An 18,494-nucleotide genomic window follows, 5' to 3' on the forward strand; every position below is an offset into this window, starting at 1 on the left:
TCCAAATTGGAGAGATCTTATTAGTTCCAGTTGGTTAGTGCTTTTGTCTCTGCGTGTGTTCGTTTTCTTGATTTGATTTCAAAGTTTCAAGCTTTAGTTCTATAGCTGATGATTGAGTGGATTTGAGACTCTGCGTGTGTTCGTTTTCTTGATTTGATTTCAAAGTTTCAAGCTTTAGTTCTGTGCTTGTTTCAGTGGTTGGGGATTTTGAACAGTGGATTTGAGACCTTTTTCTTGATTTGATTTAACTGTTTATTTGGTTTGATTTGGTTCGTCTTGTGGTTTAACCTATATCTAGCTGATACTGATTCTAAACGATTGGTGTTCTCCTCATTTGCTTTCAAAGTTTCAAGCTTTAGTCTTGTAGCTGATGATATAGAGTGTGTTTGCGTCTATCTTGTGTTAACTGAAATCCAGTTGAAGCTGATTCTTATTCTGTTGGATTATCGCTCGTAGGTGGGTGGGAGGCAAATTCATCTCCTTATATGGCCTCTTGAGCAAGCCTCACATTTTGAGCATGTTTTTGCATTGAGTTGGACCAAGGTCCATTTTTTTTGTAATGGTTTCGGAGCTAGGCCCACCCAATGTTGAGCTACTTGGCAGGTGTGGGCGAGCGGGCGGGGGGGGGGGGGGGGTTGTGGGTTGTTGGGTTATCCGTCGTTGGTGTGAGGGGGGGCAAATTTGTCTCCTTATATGGTGTTGGACAATCCTCGCCACTTGAGCTACTTTTTGGGGTTGATTTAGGCACAATGTCGATTTTCTTATCATCTTCTAAGGATCCCGTTTCTCATTACATATTTATGTTCTTGCCTTAGGCTTCCAATTGAATTTAGTTGGTGTTGCTCAGCCAATTGTCCTGTTATATCTGAAATTATAGTCAGTGGACGATCTTCTTATGTTCTTCTAGATGGAAACTATTTCTTCCGACCTACAATCTTTTAAAATTCAGGCATCTCTCATAAAAAACAGGCAAATCTGTGCACCTGGACTAGTTCCACGAGGCACCTACAACCTAGCGCCAGCACTAGCACCGAGTATGAATAGGTTAATTTTGGGTGAATTATAGGTTAATTTTGGGTGAATTACAACATAATCTTCTTAGCTAATTCTGTGCACCTAGACTAGTTCCACGAGGTACCTACAACCTCGCACCAGCACTACTAGTACCGAGTATGAATAGGTTTATTTTGAGTGAATCTACAACGTAATCTGACTTACTCTTAGAAAAAACTCTACTGCTAAAAGATCAATGATCATTGCATGTGACCGTCGATTTCTATTTTTTGTTTATTTCATTATTAAACTGGTATCTTGATATAGCTCTTTATTTAGTTCACTCATTCACTTAAATATCTTGTGGTTTTGTCCAATTTTTGGGTTATCGCTTTTCGTTCTCAATGTTCAACTACTATCTAGGATGTGTATGTTGCTCAGACTCTCCGAACTGTCAGATTCTCCAAATATGTACTACTTTTGGAGGATCCGGCATGCACCGAGAGTCATTTTTGTAGAGTCCGATCAACATAAAACTTCTCACAGTGCTCCTGATGTAACATTAAGTATCAAGTTATTGTTGTTTTCTTATGTTAAAACTATTAGATGATTCGACTCTAACGCGAAATGAGAAATTCGATTGAACAGGAAGGATGCTAACTACAAAAGAACAGTAATGGCCTGCTTTGTTCAAGCAGTTTACCTTCTTGAGATAGACAGACAAGAAAACAGGACAGAAGAAAATGCACTTGCTCCGAAATGGTTGATACCTTTCAAGTACAAGTTAGTCGAGACCTTAAATGACGAAAGAGATGGATCCATTTTCGGTGCAATCTTGGAATGGGATAGATCTGCTGCACTGTCTGATTTCGTGCTCATCAGACCAAGCGGTGCGCCAAGGGCTGTCGTGGCCTTAAGAGGAACGCTTCTCAAAAGCCAAACGATGAGAAGGGATATCGAAGATGATCTCCGTTTCTTCGCTTGGGAAAGTCTGAAAGGTTCTGTGAGATTCAGTACAGCCTTCAACGCTCTAAAATCAATCGCCACAAAGTACGGCAGCAGCAACGTGTGTATCGTAGGTCATTCACTCGGAGCTGGATTCGCTCTCCAAGTTGGAAAAGCGTTAGCGAAAGAAGGGATACATGTCGAGGCACATCTGTTCAATCCACCCTCGGTTTCACTCGCTATGAGCTTGAGAAACATAGGAGAAAAAGCCGGAATCGCGTGGAAAAGGCTGAAATCAATGCTCCCATCGAATCATGACACTCAAGCGAGCTACGAGGAAAATGATGCAGCATCATTTCGGATAGGTCTAAAGCAATGGATACCACATTTGTACATCAACAATAGTGATTACATATGCTGCTCTTACACAGATCAAGAAAATGGTTTACGCGACGAAAATGAAGCTGATAAGGAGAATGCAAAACCAAGAAATGGCCAACAACAAGTTGTTGCTGCTGCTAAGCTTTTTTTGTCATCTAACAAAGGGAAACAAAAGTTTCTTGAAGCACATGGATTGGAACAATGGTGGTCTGATAATTTGGAACTACAAATGGCTATTAGTAACAGCAAGCTCATTAGCCAACAGTTGAAATCTTTGTACACTCTTCCAGCTTCTCAACTAACACAAGCGAACCGCGGCCGATGAACGAAAGCGCTTCCATATACACCCCCTATGTTGCTCGCTCGGACCCTCCAATAATGTCATGGGGTGCATGCGTTTTGGATCCTGGAAGTAGTAGTGTACTTTTGAAGGATCCAACGTGTTCGAGCAACATATATAGTCATCCCTATGTTGCTCGGACTCTCCAAAAATGTCATGGGGTGCGTTTTGGATACTCGGAAGTAGTGTATTTTTTAAGGATCCGACGTGTTCGAGCAACATTATAGGGATTGTTTCCCAACTCAGCATGTATGTGTTCATTTTTTCTGTTCATACATATATATATTAATCTCCTTGCTATTGTTTATGGGAGATTAATAATGATAAGACTGTTATACATGTGTTATTTAATAATGCTAATCGAAGATTGTATTAGTTATGCTGAGATTATAATTTTTTTTTTCTAATGAGGCCAACCGACCAGGGACGGAGCTACCCTTTGCCGAGGGGGTTCATCGAAAAATTATGCTATATATGCATGGTTAAAATTATTTTTTATGTATATATATGTAACACCCCACATTTTACGTGTACTAGTAATGTTCACATAAAATGACATACGACTTGGTTTAATTACTACCAAAATTTTTCAAGTGTTCAAGTGTTAGATTGGGGCACTATATGGAAGTCTATTTAGAGACTGTGGCCTTAAACGGAAAAAAAAAACATTGACATGCTTATGGAACTTAGGGAGCTAGCAGGTGAGTCACCTGTGTGCTTAGCTTAAACATTATATATACATGAGGGAGAAGAATTCATTTATAAGTGAACTCACTTGAAGTCTAGACGTTAGTAAAAAGAAAGGGGAACGAAGACAAGGCTTAACGCCGAAACGTTCCAAGTCTTGTGACAAACGAAGCCCAAGTTAGGGAGGCTATTTAAGCCAATGGTTTAACATTATATTGGGCCAAGATGTTCAGCCCAAGATTTTTATATAATAGGCCCAACTACATTCATTCACTACTAACAAAACTGGGCCCAAACAAAGTGCAAGAAAGATTAAGGAAATGGGCCACTAAAGCCCATTGATTTAGAGATCCAAAAGGCCCAAGTGAAAGGGGAAAATTAGTCATTGACCAATTTGAGTTAATCAGCTGAAAATATCAGGATAAAGTCGGTCTAAAGTCTCCTTAAAAAGGGACCAAAACCGAGCTCCTTGAGTTAACCAACAAAAGACCAAAAATTTCAGACTTTCTCTCTAAGTTTCTCTTGGCATTTCTTCACCTTGGAAGGCAACCAAAGGCTACTTTTTGAGTTCTTGAATTAGACCTACACCTTGGGAGTTAAGGTATGTAAAAATAACCATATACTTGATATGAATTTTCCATGGAAAACAAGATAAGTTGGCTAGTTCACTGTGCAGGAATTTCTGGACAGCTTGTGTCCTGAAAGTTGTTGTTTGGTTTTCTTGGCTTTGGAACGATTCTTACCCTGATTTTTGACTTTAATATGATATAAAGTTGAGGTTATTAACATGTTATAGTGTGTATATGGTTGCCAAGGTTGCTGGACTGTTTTGCTAGTTCTTTGGAAACAAGTATCCTTATATGATCTTATGTGCTTCCAAAATGGTATTGGACTGTTTTGTTGAGGGGGCTGTTGTTTCACGTTTCCCCCTACGTTTTGAGCTATTTTGTGACTACGTTAAGATTTATGTGATGTATATATATGTTGGGAGCATCTGGTTCAAAGTTGGAACAAGTATGAATTGTTAACGATGAAATATAGGGAGACGACGAGATGTTGTGCTTCTTAGTTGAGCGTTTAGTAAAATGGTTATGTGTTGTAGTTATGGACTGTTTCCAGCATGTTATAGAGCTAATATAGGCTGTATACATCATGTATATGATAATATATGCTGGTTGAATACAGTTAGAATTGAGAAAGTCGGAATAACACCAGTGAGTTGGTGGTTATACGTTTGTTGCCAAAGTGTTGTGTCTTGTGAGATTGGGCTGTCCAGATGCATTGATTAGCTGCTAATACTAGCTTTAAAACATGATATTGTAGATAAATAGTTGGAAGAAAAGAAGTCATTTCAACGTAAAAACAAGTTGATATGTCGAGGTATGTAAGGCTATTCGATCTCTTATTATTTGGCATGGAATCCAAAGTCTTCATTGGCACATAGAGATCTTTATAAACTTCGACATAACCACTCCACTCTTTAACATGTACTTGTGTGTCCAGATTCGAGCATTGTCACTGCTGCATACATACATTGGGTACCATGACATATGAGTCTTCTTTTTAGCTAAATAAAGTTCATACGTTGTTTATGTCCTACATGTTTCACTAATTGTACAACCCACTCTTTTCGTTATGATATGGTGTTACATGGACACATACTTGTCATTTGTCATGCTTACAGTCTTATAGCTCAAATGTTACGACCACCAAAGATTCATCTCAAAAGTAATAAGAAGATTTATGTCTACAGTTGCTTCTGATGGGTAGTATCCCAGGGGTGAAAGAATCACCTAGCATGGGTCAATCCCAGTATTACAGGGGGTATCCCAGGGGCGAAAGGAAAGCCTAGCATGGGTCGATCCTGATATAGATTTACCACTGATCAGCTGGTCATCTGTATTACATGCTGTGCACAGATTATACAAGCAATAAGAGTAAAGTAACATAATTGTTATAAGATACATGACTCCACAATAATCATAAAGGTGGTCTTTTACCCTACAGCAGTACATGGTTTCATTTGAGTTTTTATCTCATATATAGTACATGTTGCCTTACATATTCAGTACATTATTTCGTACTGACGTCCCTCTTGGGGGACCTGCATTCCATGCTGCAGGTACAGAAGCTAATAAACCTCCCCAGTAAGAGTACAGGATATCAACTGCAGTCACTGAGCTCCAGGTTGCTTCGGGGCTTTGAGTCTTATCATATCTTTTTGTATTGTATAGTATCTTATCATGAGGCGGGGTCTGTCCCGACCCTTGTAAGATAATGTTTCTTGTCTAGAGGCTTTGTAGACTACGTAAAGTATAGTATGGTCATGTATCGTACCGTAGACATTGTGGCTCCAACGGCCTAGTCATATAATATCTTTTGGCTTGCTAGTCCTATTTATCTTTTGAGGGCATGTTTAGTATGAAAGTAACTTATAATGTTCATAGGTAATGTATCGCTACAGGTTGGTTCTCCCGAGCCTTACCGGCAACGGGTGCCAGTCCGCCTTAATAGGATTTGGGGCGTGACAATATATATTAGATGTTGAACCTCTTTCGGTTAGTTTGTGGGTCACTTATGAACCCCCTTAGTGAATATCCTAGCTCCGCCACTGCAACCGACCACTAATATATCTCATGCGAGATTTTGTGCTTGGAGTTGATTATTTCAAACCACAAGTAAACAACACGTAAGATTTTATATTTTGAAATTATAAAATACAAATTAATAAAAATATAATGTTTTTATTTGAATAAAGTTTGTGTTAAATTAAAAAAAAAACAGAAGAAAATTGAAGTGACATTTAATTAAAAAGCGTAAAAATATTTTGTGCTTGGAGTTGATTATTTCAAACCACAAGTAAACAACACGTAAGATTTTATATTTTGAAATTATAAAATACAAATTAATAAAAATATAATGTTTTTATTTGAATAAAGTTTGTGTTAAATTAAAAAAAAAACAGAAGAAAATTGAAGTGACATTTAATTAAAAAGCGTAAAAATGTAAACGACTCTGCTGGGGATCGAACCCAGAATCTCTGGTTCCGTAGACCAGCGCCTTATCCATTGGGCCACAGAGTCCTTTGTTGATTATTCATTTGAACCATTATTAATAAATAATAATGAGCTCCTATTTCCAAAGCAAGAATTCCTACTTTCAACCGTATCTACGACTCGCAAGAATTCCTACTTTCAACCGTATCGACGATTCATAAGAATTCCTACTTTCAACCATATCGAGGACTCGCAAAAATCACCTCCATAAGGGATAGTTTTGAACCACTATCACTAAATCATAATGAGTTTCTACTTTCAACTATATCGACGACTCGCGAGAATTCCTACTTCCAGCTGTATCGAGGACTTGCAAGAATGACTTCCATAAGGTATAGTTTTGAACCACTATTCTAAATCATAATGAGTTCCTACTTCCAACCGTATCGACGACTTATAAGAATGACGTTCATAAAGGGTGGTCTTGAACTTCTACTCCGCTTAAGAAAATTCACTAGGGAACTTTTTGTTCAAACTTGTGCCTCGTAGGTTAATCTAACTTTGTTTGGTTTTCCACCTGGTGTATGATACTCGCTTTAAAGCTGGAACCTAAGACCTCTAATTAAGAATTGAGGAGTAATTACCACTCGATCATCACATTTAATGGTTATCTAACTTTTTAGTGACAATCTATGACATACTTAATAAATAGAATAATTGCATCTTCTAAATGAAAGACATACATCAATATCACTCTACATTTTATTACAATTTATTTGTTTATTTGTGACACACACAAAAAAAGGCAAGAAAGATAACAAGAACCATGTACAATTTTATACCTAGATATGAACAATCTTGATCCCTATATACATGTATGAAAAATGTATACATAGAATTAAATTTTAATTCAGAATTCACAACGTCTAAATTTTAGATCCGTCGTTGTAATTCAATAGTGCAAAATATTGGACAAATAAGAATCATAATTAGAACATGACTCCATCTCCAATAGCCATGACTCCATTTTCCTATATTCAGCTGAAAAGTTCATTTCTTGGCATGATGTAGAACTATCCAATATTGTCGCTGATGATTTTTGAACGGAAGACACATGTATCGTAGAAGAATATGATGGCATACCTACTTTCAATGAATTTACGGATAGTGCTTGGTTGATACTTTCTTGATGGGACTTTGATTCTATGAGAGTGTACATTTGTCCCTCATTGATCATATCAAAATTTTCATCAAAGGTATTCATATTCATTTTTCTATAGGTTGGAAAATCCCTTTCTTGGTATGATATGGAGCTATCAAAAATTGTACGAGACGATTTTTGAATGGGAGGCTCAGGTGCAGCAAAAGATGACGAGATACTTCCTTTCCATGAATCTAGGGACAAGTCTTGGTTGATACTTTCTCGTTGTGATTCTATCTGGGAATACACTTCTCTATCATTGATCATGTCAGAACTCGCAAAGGGGCTCATAGTTGCATGGATGGAAGGCTCAGATGCAGTAAAAGATGACGGAATACTTCCTTTTGATGAATCTAAGCACGATTCTTGGTTGATACTTTCTCGATGTGACTCTATCTGAGAACACGCTTGTCCATGATTCGTTATGTCATGGCTCATTTCGCTCGTTACTTTAAGGTTCTGAGTTGGATAATCAGATTCTTTCGCAAACGACTCGTGACGAATGGATGAGATTGAACTAATTGATCCATTCCCTGTGAGTTTCTGAACAAGGGTCTTGAAATTTGAAGAACTTGTAATATAAACTTTGGGTCTCAAAAACTTTATTAAGTTATTGAAATGTTTCTTGTTGCAAGGAATAGTATTGTTCTTAGTGATCCTTTTTCCCATGTTATCACTTTCTTTGTTCTTATCGAAGGGATCTTAAGAGGTATTAATATGAAAAAAAAAATTGAAGGATTTTGAAAGAACTAAGATGGGTATATATTTAATTAACACAAGAAGATTGGTGATTGGAGATTAAATAAAAGATCTTAAAAAAATATTTCATTCTACACAAAAGTGTGAAAATTAGAGTCCAATCTATTCTTTGACCATTTTAAGTAGTAATATATTAAGAATATTCCAAGAATTGTAGCTACACGGATTGGTAAGTGTTATTTGGAAAGCTAATGTAGACATTAGTGTATTCTATAGTTTTCATTAGAAAAAAAGATATTTGTGAAAGATTCTCGAGTCGAGGGTATATCTGAAACCTCTCCCTCACTACCCCATGAATTCGAGGGTATATCTGAAACCTCTCCCTCACTACCCCATGAATGTAAGGGTAATGTCTGCATACACTCCACCCTTCCCAGACCTCACTCGTGGAACTATATTGGGCATATTGTTGTCGTTTTAGTATTTGTGAAAGGGTAAAGAGATAAAAGTTCGTGCAGAACACGTGTCTTGCATTCATTTGCTTCGCGTAAACAGAGGGTGCAAGTTTTCTTCCCAGTGTCAACGAGGATCGTTTCAATAACAACTTGAAAATCTTAGCAGCATTTGGCAAAACGGCCAAAATGCCGGTGCACTAAACTCTCGCTATGCATAGGGTCCGGGAAATGGCCAGTCGACAGTGTCAACGAGGGATCATTTCAATAACAACTTGAGATCTTAGCAGCATTTGGCAAAACGGCCAAAATGCCAGTGCACTAAACTCCCGATATACACGGGGTCCGGGAAAGGGCCAGACTACAAGGGGTGGGGGTGACATTGTCATTATGACTACTAAACAATGACCATGAAGACAAAGTAAGAGCATCTCAAAGTATTTAAGATGGTCAAAAAATTCAATACAAGTCTTCAAGATTTGAATTGACTACTATAATCCATCTCATTGAATCTGTGCATTAATGACAGGGCAAATACTACAAATGTGGAAGAAAAAAACAAAAGATTACAATGGACTGAAGCAAAATGCTAAAAATATGGCGGCTAAGGGGGAAATGAAACATAATATAATGGTCTTCTGTGAGTTCATCTGTAACAATATTATTCAAACAAAAATCTTGACAGAAGGCATATAACATTTTCTGGAATTTCCTTTAATGATTCCCAGATAAAGAGGAACCAATTTCGAGCATCAAAGGATAGACGGGACTAAATTCCTTGTCCCCTCTTGAACGTACCTTAGCAGCATAATCGTCTAGAGTAGCTTTAATGCCTTTCCAGATCTGGTCCTCGCCTTGTGAATCCATCCATAGTGAATACTGCATAGGAGTAAGTCTATTTCTTTGCAAGGGTGATTGAAGCTCTTCAGGACCACGTGAGTAAAGATGGTGCAGTATGACACTTGGTGGTAGATTTTGACGAAGTGGGGATGATGCAAGTTGGGATGTTTCCAGGAATATGACTGGACGAAATGCTCTAAGTGCTCGATATGGGGCACCGAGTTGTTCTACTGGAAACAAGTTTTGTCCAACCGCTAATTCCAGCTCAGCCATGTCCCTGGCCAATCTCAACTTGCCGGATTCAGAGAGAGGTCTAACAAGTGAAGCATGCCTAATGAAAAATATCAGAACTCTAGATGCCATGCTCCTCACGAGTCTAGTACAAATAGTTTCTGAACCTGTAGTCAAGCTATTTGACGAAGAAGGCAACAGCCTGGACAGGAATTCACTACGGAAATGGAGAATGCTCTTCTGCAATTCTTCCATATAAGGCGATGCATTATTGTCCATAGCAGCATCCATTCCGAGACTACCAAAATTTTGATCATGAATTTGCAAGATACAAGACTCCAGTCGATCAAGCGTTGATTGGAATAGTGGTGTCACTGAATCACCTGCTACTCCATAGATGGATCCCAGCGAAGGAGACAGAATATCGGTTGCAATAGCTGGTAATCCTGCCACCATAGATGATACGCGGGTATGAATTTCTTGCAGATGCTGGCATAATGCAAAGTTCTTCACCTGTGCTGAAGTTGCAGGACCTGTTATTTGCCGTGCCTCAGGCCCTGTAGATATCTGTAGACAAAGTAAATCTATAAAATTTGAGTAGAAGTGCATCTAGATCCTAAATTCATTTATCTAAGTTAAATAATTAACCCAATTACTCTAGTGATGGCGTAATGGAATTCTCAAAACGCAATTCATCAAGGATGGGAAATTAATGATATAACCCACCCACCCCCGAACCATCCACCTACTATCCCACTTAAAAGGAGGGGCTGGGAGAATACAGAAACAATCAAGGGAAATCATCAGCTAATACTGAGAGTGAGAGAGAGAGAGAGAGAGAGAGAGAGAGAGAGAGAGAGAGGGTGAACTGCATCCATCAATCTCCAAGCAAGTTTCCACCTTTCCTCTAAATAAAAAATAAAAAACGAAGAGAAGTAATACTTACCAGTAGTACAAAATTCAGTACAAACTAATAAAAGGACCATTTCTAGTTCTAGAAATGAAAGTAATTCTACTCATTCCAGACATCAAGCTTAGAGTATCAATAGCCTACAAAGATTAGCCTATTTGAAGTTGCTAGCTGTTTCCTCTATTGATCTGACAGTACTTTCTTTTCAACTGAGTTGGAGTTGAGTCAAAAGATTCTTAAGTATGAGCATTGAATACTATTTATTTGGAAAGCATAAATAATTATTTTCCATTTCAATTTGAATCATAATATCATCAAGTTTAAGTCTAGTAGAAAGTGATTTAATCAAACAAAAGTGCTATGAACTAATTCAAATTGGGGTAGTTGTAGTAAGCCCTTGAATAAACATTCCTTTTTTTGTTTTGATAAGCATCTTATTTTTTTCAAGTTAGGTTCATGAAACTTTAGTAGGATAGAACAAATTATTCAAGATTCTCCTATTTAAGGTTGTAGAAACATAAAGCAACAATGTTTGGCGAGGGATTATGGAAAGGTTTGAGCGGAGGTTGGCCACTTGGAAGAAGCTATTCCTCTCAATTGGAGGTAGACTAACAATGATAAATAGTGCGCTGGGCAGTTTAAGAACTTACTTCATGTCCTTGTTTCCTATTCCTAACAAGGTAGTAAAGTAACAAGATAAGGAGAGACGTTTTGACTGTGAACATCACAACTTTTATCTAATAAAATGGAACGTGGCAATTCAATCAAAAAGTCTCGGTGTAATGGGAGTGAGAAATCTGAAGATGCACAACCAAAGCTTACTAACGAAATGTGTTGGAGATAACAGTGAATATGAGGCTTTCTGGAGGAAGGTTATAAATGCCATGCATGAAACACTTGCTCAATGGAGCCTTAAGGTATCTTCTTTCCCACACAAAGCAGGGCCGTGGAAACATATATGCTAACCGTGGAGAATATTAAGAAACTACATTAGGTTTGAGGTGGGGAATGTTGTAAAAGTCAGAATCTAGCAAGACCTTGGATTGGTAATAATACCCTTAGAGAGGAATTTCCTAGACCAGATGCCACCACCCACCATTGCAGAACATAGATGTAAGAACTGTTGGGACATACAACTTAGGAGTAATTCTATTTTTTAAATAATGTGCGACAGACTCTTTTAGATACTTTTTGTTCAGCTTGGCTAAAATAACTGGTCTTACTGTATGTATAGACATGCTAAATTAGCGGAACTCCCACCCCTAGGCCTAAAATTAACACCTGTTCCTTTTCCCCTGATTGCAGCACTTTCTAGTTGATGTATGAATGAACTTGATTCTAAATTTCGGGAAATGCAGACCTATCACTACAATCTTCATATCCGAACTGGCAACTGTCCCTCACTTCCACTCAACAAACAAAAGGAATTGTATTTTCAAGTGTAAAACTGCTGCTTCAAATGTTCAACATACCCAAACTGCAGATATCACATAAATAATGAAGATAGGCAGTGAGCTCATGATATACAATTTTGCTTCATAAAGTTAAACACCGTGTTTTCTTCAAAGAACTTGCTGTCATACAAATGTGAAAAAAGTACCTGGTATTCTGTTCTTTCTGAAAGCAGAAGCAGAACTTTGTTGATCTCATGCAAAACAAGAAGAGTTAACCGAGCATCCATCTGGACGGCTTCTATTTCTTCTTGAATTCGTGATATAATCCTTGCAATGTGATCTTTTGAGGGAACACTTCCACGACTGGACACTGGAAATACAGTATTAACAAGTTCTGAAAGACGACTCAGACAGAGGGTTAGGAAAGCAGTCTGGAATATCTCAATAGAAGATAACATTTGGTCCTTTGCTTCTAAACTAAGAGCTGGTGGAACTCCTTTGACATCTGTATCACGTGAAATTCTTTCAAGCAGGTTTTCTAACATAGAGAAGAGTTTTGGATATCCAAGTGTGAATATCTCCTTAACAAAGCTTGAGGTGCTGAAAGTGGACTTCATTTGGTTAGCAAAAGATTTAACCAGTGCCTCCCAAACACGATCTGTCAACATCGGATCACCTTCCTGAAAAATATGTAGTAATGTAAGCAGCCAGGGGAAAAAAACAATGAGCTTATCATCATGTCACTAATCATTTTATAACTTACTTCCACTCTCTCTTTAATTTTTCATTTAGATTTGGTTGGTCTTTCTTGGAAATATACTTTGCAAATTGTGCATAACTATTAACCATTTATAAAATTCCGTAATTAGCTTAGATTAATCCCAGTGAGGGGATCAGAAATAACCTGATTTTATTTTGACTCTGTTTCATAATAAGAAGTGAGTGTCAAAGCTTTCATGGTTCCGAAGTCCAAACAGGTTCAAAGACGAATCTATAAGTCTCCACGTAGACGAGCAATATTCAACTATACAATTGATTTGAAGAAATAGAGTGGGAAAGTATGGGAGACAGATTTATTTAGTATACCCTTAGGGCTGGACTAATTGGTTATTATTCGGCTAATTTTGATGGGTAAGGCTTAAAAGATGAAAAAAGAACAAAATTTCCTTCTACCACAAAAAAATTTAAGCTATAAATAGAGATTTGATGCAGTCCAAAACATGATTGCTCATAGTTGGTCCCCGTTGGTTGTAGAAAGGTATAAAATTATAATCAAGGTATACTAAACCTAAGTTAGCAAAACGGAGCGACAGATTCAAGCAAAATGCTATCACAAGTCATGAAACTTGGGGAAAGCGCTCCTGCTATCAGATTTCACTATTCCATTAGTAGTTCTCACCAAACTATATTTTTTGTATAAAAGGTTACTAACCATCGACCACTTTTTCTCTTTTAATTGCCAAACTACTCACTCTCAAACACAGGATCAAGGAAAAGAACATCTATATCATCAAAACACAAATACATAATGGACAAAAGTAAAAACAGTCTATCAGTACTTCCCATGATTTCAGCTAATTTTATTGTTTTCCATAGAGTATTGCTTTTAGATATCCTGAATGTAACTACATCAGGTGATTCAGGTCATATTCACTTTGGAACCAACCTTTCTAAGTTAAGGTCCTGATAACTCAGTTAAGCGGGCTCGAACCTGGTTTTCCGTTGCTTCTATCTAGCTACAAACTTATTATGCGGTTTAACCAATTCTAAGTTCCCAACATAGGGAAACATATTCAAACTCAACGTGATGATGACATTCTAGACTACAAATAACCCACAATAAGAAAGACCACATATAATACAACTTCTTCGAAACAATTCATATCAACTACAAAATGCATTCACACCTGCAAGACCTCGTCAAGCAGTAAGACGTGCATAAAGGCGTCTCTTTTCGTCGACAAATTATTATGCAATTTTACCCGTTCAAAGTTTACAACACAGGGCAACAGATTCAAAAGCTCAATGTGATCACGACATTTTAGACAGCAAATAACTCACAAAAACAAAGGCATCATATAACATAACTTCTTCAGAACAATTCATATCAACTAGAAACACATTCACACACCTGCATGACCTCATCAAGTAGCATGTCATGCGTAAAGGAGTCTCTTTTCTTCGACAAACTATTATGCAGTTTTACCAATTCTAAGTTTCCAACACAGGGCAACAGATTCAACCACATTGTGATCACGATATTTTAGACTACAAATTAACTCATAATAAGAACGACATCGTAAAACATAATTTCTTCAGAACAATTCATATCAACCAGAAACACATTCATGCACCTGCATGACCTCGTCAAGCAGCAAGACGTGCATAAAGGCATCTCTTACATTCGACAAATCAATATGAAGTTTTACCAATTCTAAGTTTCCAACACAGGGCAACAGATTCAAGAATCAATGTGACCACGACATTCTAGACTACAAATACCTCAAAATAAGAAAGACATCATATAATATAACTTCTTCAAAACAATTCATATCAACTACAAACACATTCATGCACCTGCATGACCTCATCAAGCAGCATGTCATGCGTAAAGGGGTCTCTTTTCTTCGATAAACTATTGGTCTCTTTTCTTTGACAAACTATTGGTCTCTTTTTTTCGACAAATTATTATGCAATTTTACCAATTCTAAGTTTACAACACAGGGCAACAGATTCAAAAGTTCAATGTGATCATGACATTTTAGACAGCAAATAACTCACAAAAATAAAAGGCATCATATAACATAACTTCTTCAAAACAATTCATATCAACTTAGAAACACATTAACACATTACACACCTGCATGACCTCATCAAGCAGCAAGACATACATAAAGGCGTCTCTTTTCTTCGACAAACTACTATGCAGTTTTACCAATTCTAAGTTTACAACACAGGGAAACAGATTCAACCTCATTGTGATCACGGTATTTTAGACTACAAATTAACTCATAATAAGAACGACAGCATATAACATAACTTCTTCAGAACAATTCATATCAACTAGAAACACATTCGCGCACCTGCATGACCTCGTCAAGCAGCAAAACATGCGTAAAGGGATCTCTTTTCTTCGACAAAACCCTCTGCAAATGCCAAACAGCGACGACAACAGAATGCAACTGATCCATACAACCACTCATCCTTTGCCACAACGCATCCTTTGCCTTTCCACTTCCACCAAACTGCGGTGTCCCACTTCTCTGTACCCCTCCCGGACCACCAAATCCACCACCAACAGAAGAAACCGCTTTCATATCCAACGCGGTCGTTATACTCTTCACCCCCATTCCCTTATACTTACTAACCAACCCATCCACTGTCCCCCTCAACTCCCCCATATTATAAAAAACTTGCAAACCCGCCCCAACCTCCGCTTGATTCAATCCTTCTAGCCCCTTATCCAACACCTTCATCCCTTCACCGCGTAACTTACCCCCTATTTCAATCACCCATGTCACCTCCAAATCAACAACATCAATCCCAGCTAAATGATACTCATTATAAACCGAAAGCACTTCATAATGTAACTGTGCACCCTTCGATAGATCAAACTTCTCATTACCCAAATCAACAACAACATCCCTTAGCTTCTTACACAAACGAACAACCCTAATCGTACTCTGTAACAACTGAATTACCTTATTCAAATTCGAAAGCTGAAGTGTCTTCACCTCAATTTCCTTATGCGGTTCGGATAACTCCGAACGAACCTTCTTAACCAAACCCTGGAGATTAGACACGGAGGAACGGAGAGATGAAAGGGACGACTCAACGACACGTAGTGAAGTGAGCTGAGATAGTAAATCTTCGTGACGGTTCAAAACTTCGTTACGGAGCTGGAGGTCGAGTTTACGGAGACCTTCGTGGAGCTTTTCGATACGAGAAGCGGTGGAGCCGGAGGAGAGGGCGGCGGAGGAGAACTTAGTGGAGTCGAAATCGGGGGAAAGGAAGGAGGAGAAAATGGGATCGGAAGAGAAGGAGTCGAGGGGGGTGGGGGTAGGGTGGGTGGGGGTGGGGGTAGGGATAGGGATAGGGGTGGATTTGTTGAAAGTTGAGAGACGCTGAAGAGGAGATGATCGTTGAATTGCCGGAGACGCCATTGATTCCGGCGACCGGAAAAAAGTGGTGGTTATTTTTGGATCTTCCTTTTACTGAATGATAGTTCTGATTTGTTCTAAAAGTGAGTGAGAATTTGGCAATTATTTCGACTACTTCTCAACTATTCGAAATGCGAAATAAAATAATATTTTTTATTAATTTTTTTATTCAAAAATATTCTTTTTTCTGACAGAATGACACCAAATACGCAAACAATAATATACTCGGTATATTTTCATATATTGGGATCTGGAGAGGATAACATGTACGTAATCCATACTATTAACTCCAAAGAAGTAGAGAGGTTATTTCTGATAGACCCGACAATGACACCAAATACGCTACGTAGATAAAAAGGGTCATATGATCAGTCCACATCAACATCCACAACCTACTTCGAAATTTTCAGTTTGCCATAGATGAGCTGCTTCTTACGTCTACGGGCGTTGCATCTAAATTAACGGAGGAAGGAACAAGGGAAGGACTTTTGAACTATTCAAAATGGAGCAAAATATTCTCCGTTAATTTGTTTTGGCTCAAAGATTACCTTCCCCGATTTCTAACGAAATGACATCAAGCACGTGAAGTGGATTGATGGATAATGGCATTAAATGGTGTATTTTTTTATGTGGATGCTGATGTGGACTGGCCATATAGCGTTTTTTGTCCAAGTGGCGTGTTGGGTGTCGTTTCGTTAGAGAGAACGGTATTTTTGAGTCATAAAATAATGGAGAATAATTTTACGTCATTTAAGATAATTTAGGGATATTTTTTTACCTTTTTTCGATTTGAAAATATTGTTCTGTTTTAGGCATAATACATGAATATACAATTGAGTGACTATTACTAGTGAAGTTGCTGGCATGTAATCAGTTACGAGTTTAAGCCGTTAAAATCATCTCTTTTAAAAATGTAAGGCAGGCTTGCTAATAATAGATTTTTGTAATTCAATCTTTTCTCAAATTCCGTATATAACGGCAGCTTGAGGTTGACATGAAGGTAAGACTCAATACTTCTGTCATTCAACAGAAAGGTAGTTTCAAGTACCTTGGATTTATTATCTAAGGAAATAAAAATATTGACGATGATGTTACTCATTATATTGGTGTGGGGTGAATGAAATGTAGGCTCATTTTTAGAGTTTGTGCTAATAAAAAAGTGTCCCCTAAATTTAAGAACAAGTTCTATATAGTGGTGGTAGGATCAGTTATGTTATATCAAATAGAGTGTTGGCCAGTCAATAATTCTCACATCTAGAGGATGAAAATGATGAAGATGAAGAGACGACGACGGATGTGTGGATTGAGTAGGAGAGGTAACATTAGAACTGCAAATTTTCGAGACAAGATGAGAGTGACTTCGGTGAAACAAGACTGAGATGATTGTTTCTGTACAGAGGTGTGAGAAGTTAGCTATGGATTCAGGAGAGGTAGAGGTAAATCGAAGAAATATTGGGGAGAAGTGATTAGACAGGATATGGCGCGGTTGCAGCTTTCGAGGACATGACCTTAGATAGAATGATGTGGCAAACACGAATTAAGGTAGAAGGTTTGGAAACTGTTCATGCTAGTAGTCAGAAGCGTTTTCCTTATTAGTAGTTGTAATGCTACTCTTGTAATTTTTTGTTCTTGAATTCTTTTTGATATATGTTATTTCAAGTAGATTGCTCGTAGTATTATTTTGTGGTGGTTTTATTTTGTTACTATATGTTGCTCGTACATGTTTTTCAAACTTCTATGACTACTTATTAGAGCAAGTTCAACTTTACACTCTTAAACATTTTAAGGTGCCGTTTGATAGGTGGTTAGAGTTAGTATTAGTAATATAAAAATTACAATTATAAAAATATTATTTTATGTTTGGTATTAATTACTTCACTTTTTATCTTGCTTAAACTAATACATAGATTTACCTATAACATATATATATATATATATATATATATATATATATATATATATATATATTAGCCATACAGAATTCTAAATTGAAAAACAAATACCTTATTAATCATACATAAATAATTTATATTTTAATCATCTACAACATAATACAACTTATGAACTCACCTCCAGATTAGCTATCAAATAATTGTTATTGATCGAAAATAATACCCTTCCGCCTTTTAAATGAGATCAATAACGTAACACCTCTTGAAATACTCGAATTTGAATCCTACTAAATATATAATCGTCTTTCTTAGAAAACATTTCCTTTACCAGATACTGTTTGAATAATCCAAAATAAATAAATAAATAAATAAT

At 37.4% G+C, this 18,494-nt stretch overlaps 2 protein-coding genes and 1 non-coding gene across 3 annotated transcripts in view; 1 reads left to right on the plus strand and 2 right to left on the minus strand.

Annotated features, from left to right (window-relative positions):
- Positions 1–3,044, plus strand: part of LOC107845938 (GDSL esterase/lipase At4g10955) — a gene marked incomplete in the record, with an annotated part of 6,526 nt that extends 3,482 nt beyond the window's left edge. The window contains 2 exon segments of the mRNA XM_047398418.1: positions 1–33; positions 1,642–3,044. Coding sequence (XP_047254374.1) covers positions 1–33; positions 1,642–2,644 — 1,036 coding nt within the window.
- Positions 3,045–6,356: 3,312 nt separating this feature from the next.
- Positions 6,357–6,429, minus strand: TRNAR-ACG. Its single transcript has one exon. It is a non-coding gene; the product is annotated as a tRNA-Arg (tRNA).
- A 2,687-nt stretch (positions 6,430–9,116) lies between these two features.
- On the minus strand, positions 9,117–16,432 carry LOC107844100 (conserved oligomeric Golgi complex subunit 5). The gene is made up of 3 exons (XM_016688594.2): positions 15,153–16,432; positions 12,276–12,749; positions 9,117–10,332 (listed from the first exon to the last, which is right to left on the minus strand). Exons 1-3 carry the CDS (start codon positions 16,230–16,232, stop codon positions 9,409–9,411), a joined length of 2,478 nt encoding a protein of 825 aa, XP_016544080.2. The 5' UTR covers positions 16,233–16,432; the 3' UTR covers positions 9,117–9,408.
- Positions 16,433–18,494: the final 2,062 nt, after the last annotated feature.

The sequence above is a fragment of the Capsicum annuum genome, chromosome 10, assembly GCF_002878395.1.
Source record: "Capsicum annuum cultivar UCD-10X-F1 chromosome 10, UCD10Xv1.1, whole genome shotgun sequence".
Taxonomy (NCBI): Eukaryota; Viridiplantae; Streptophyta; class Magnoliopsida; order Solanales; family Solanaceae; genus Capsicum; species Capsicum annuum.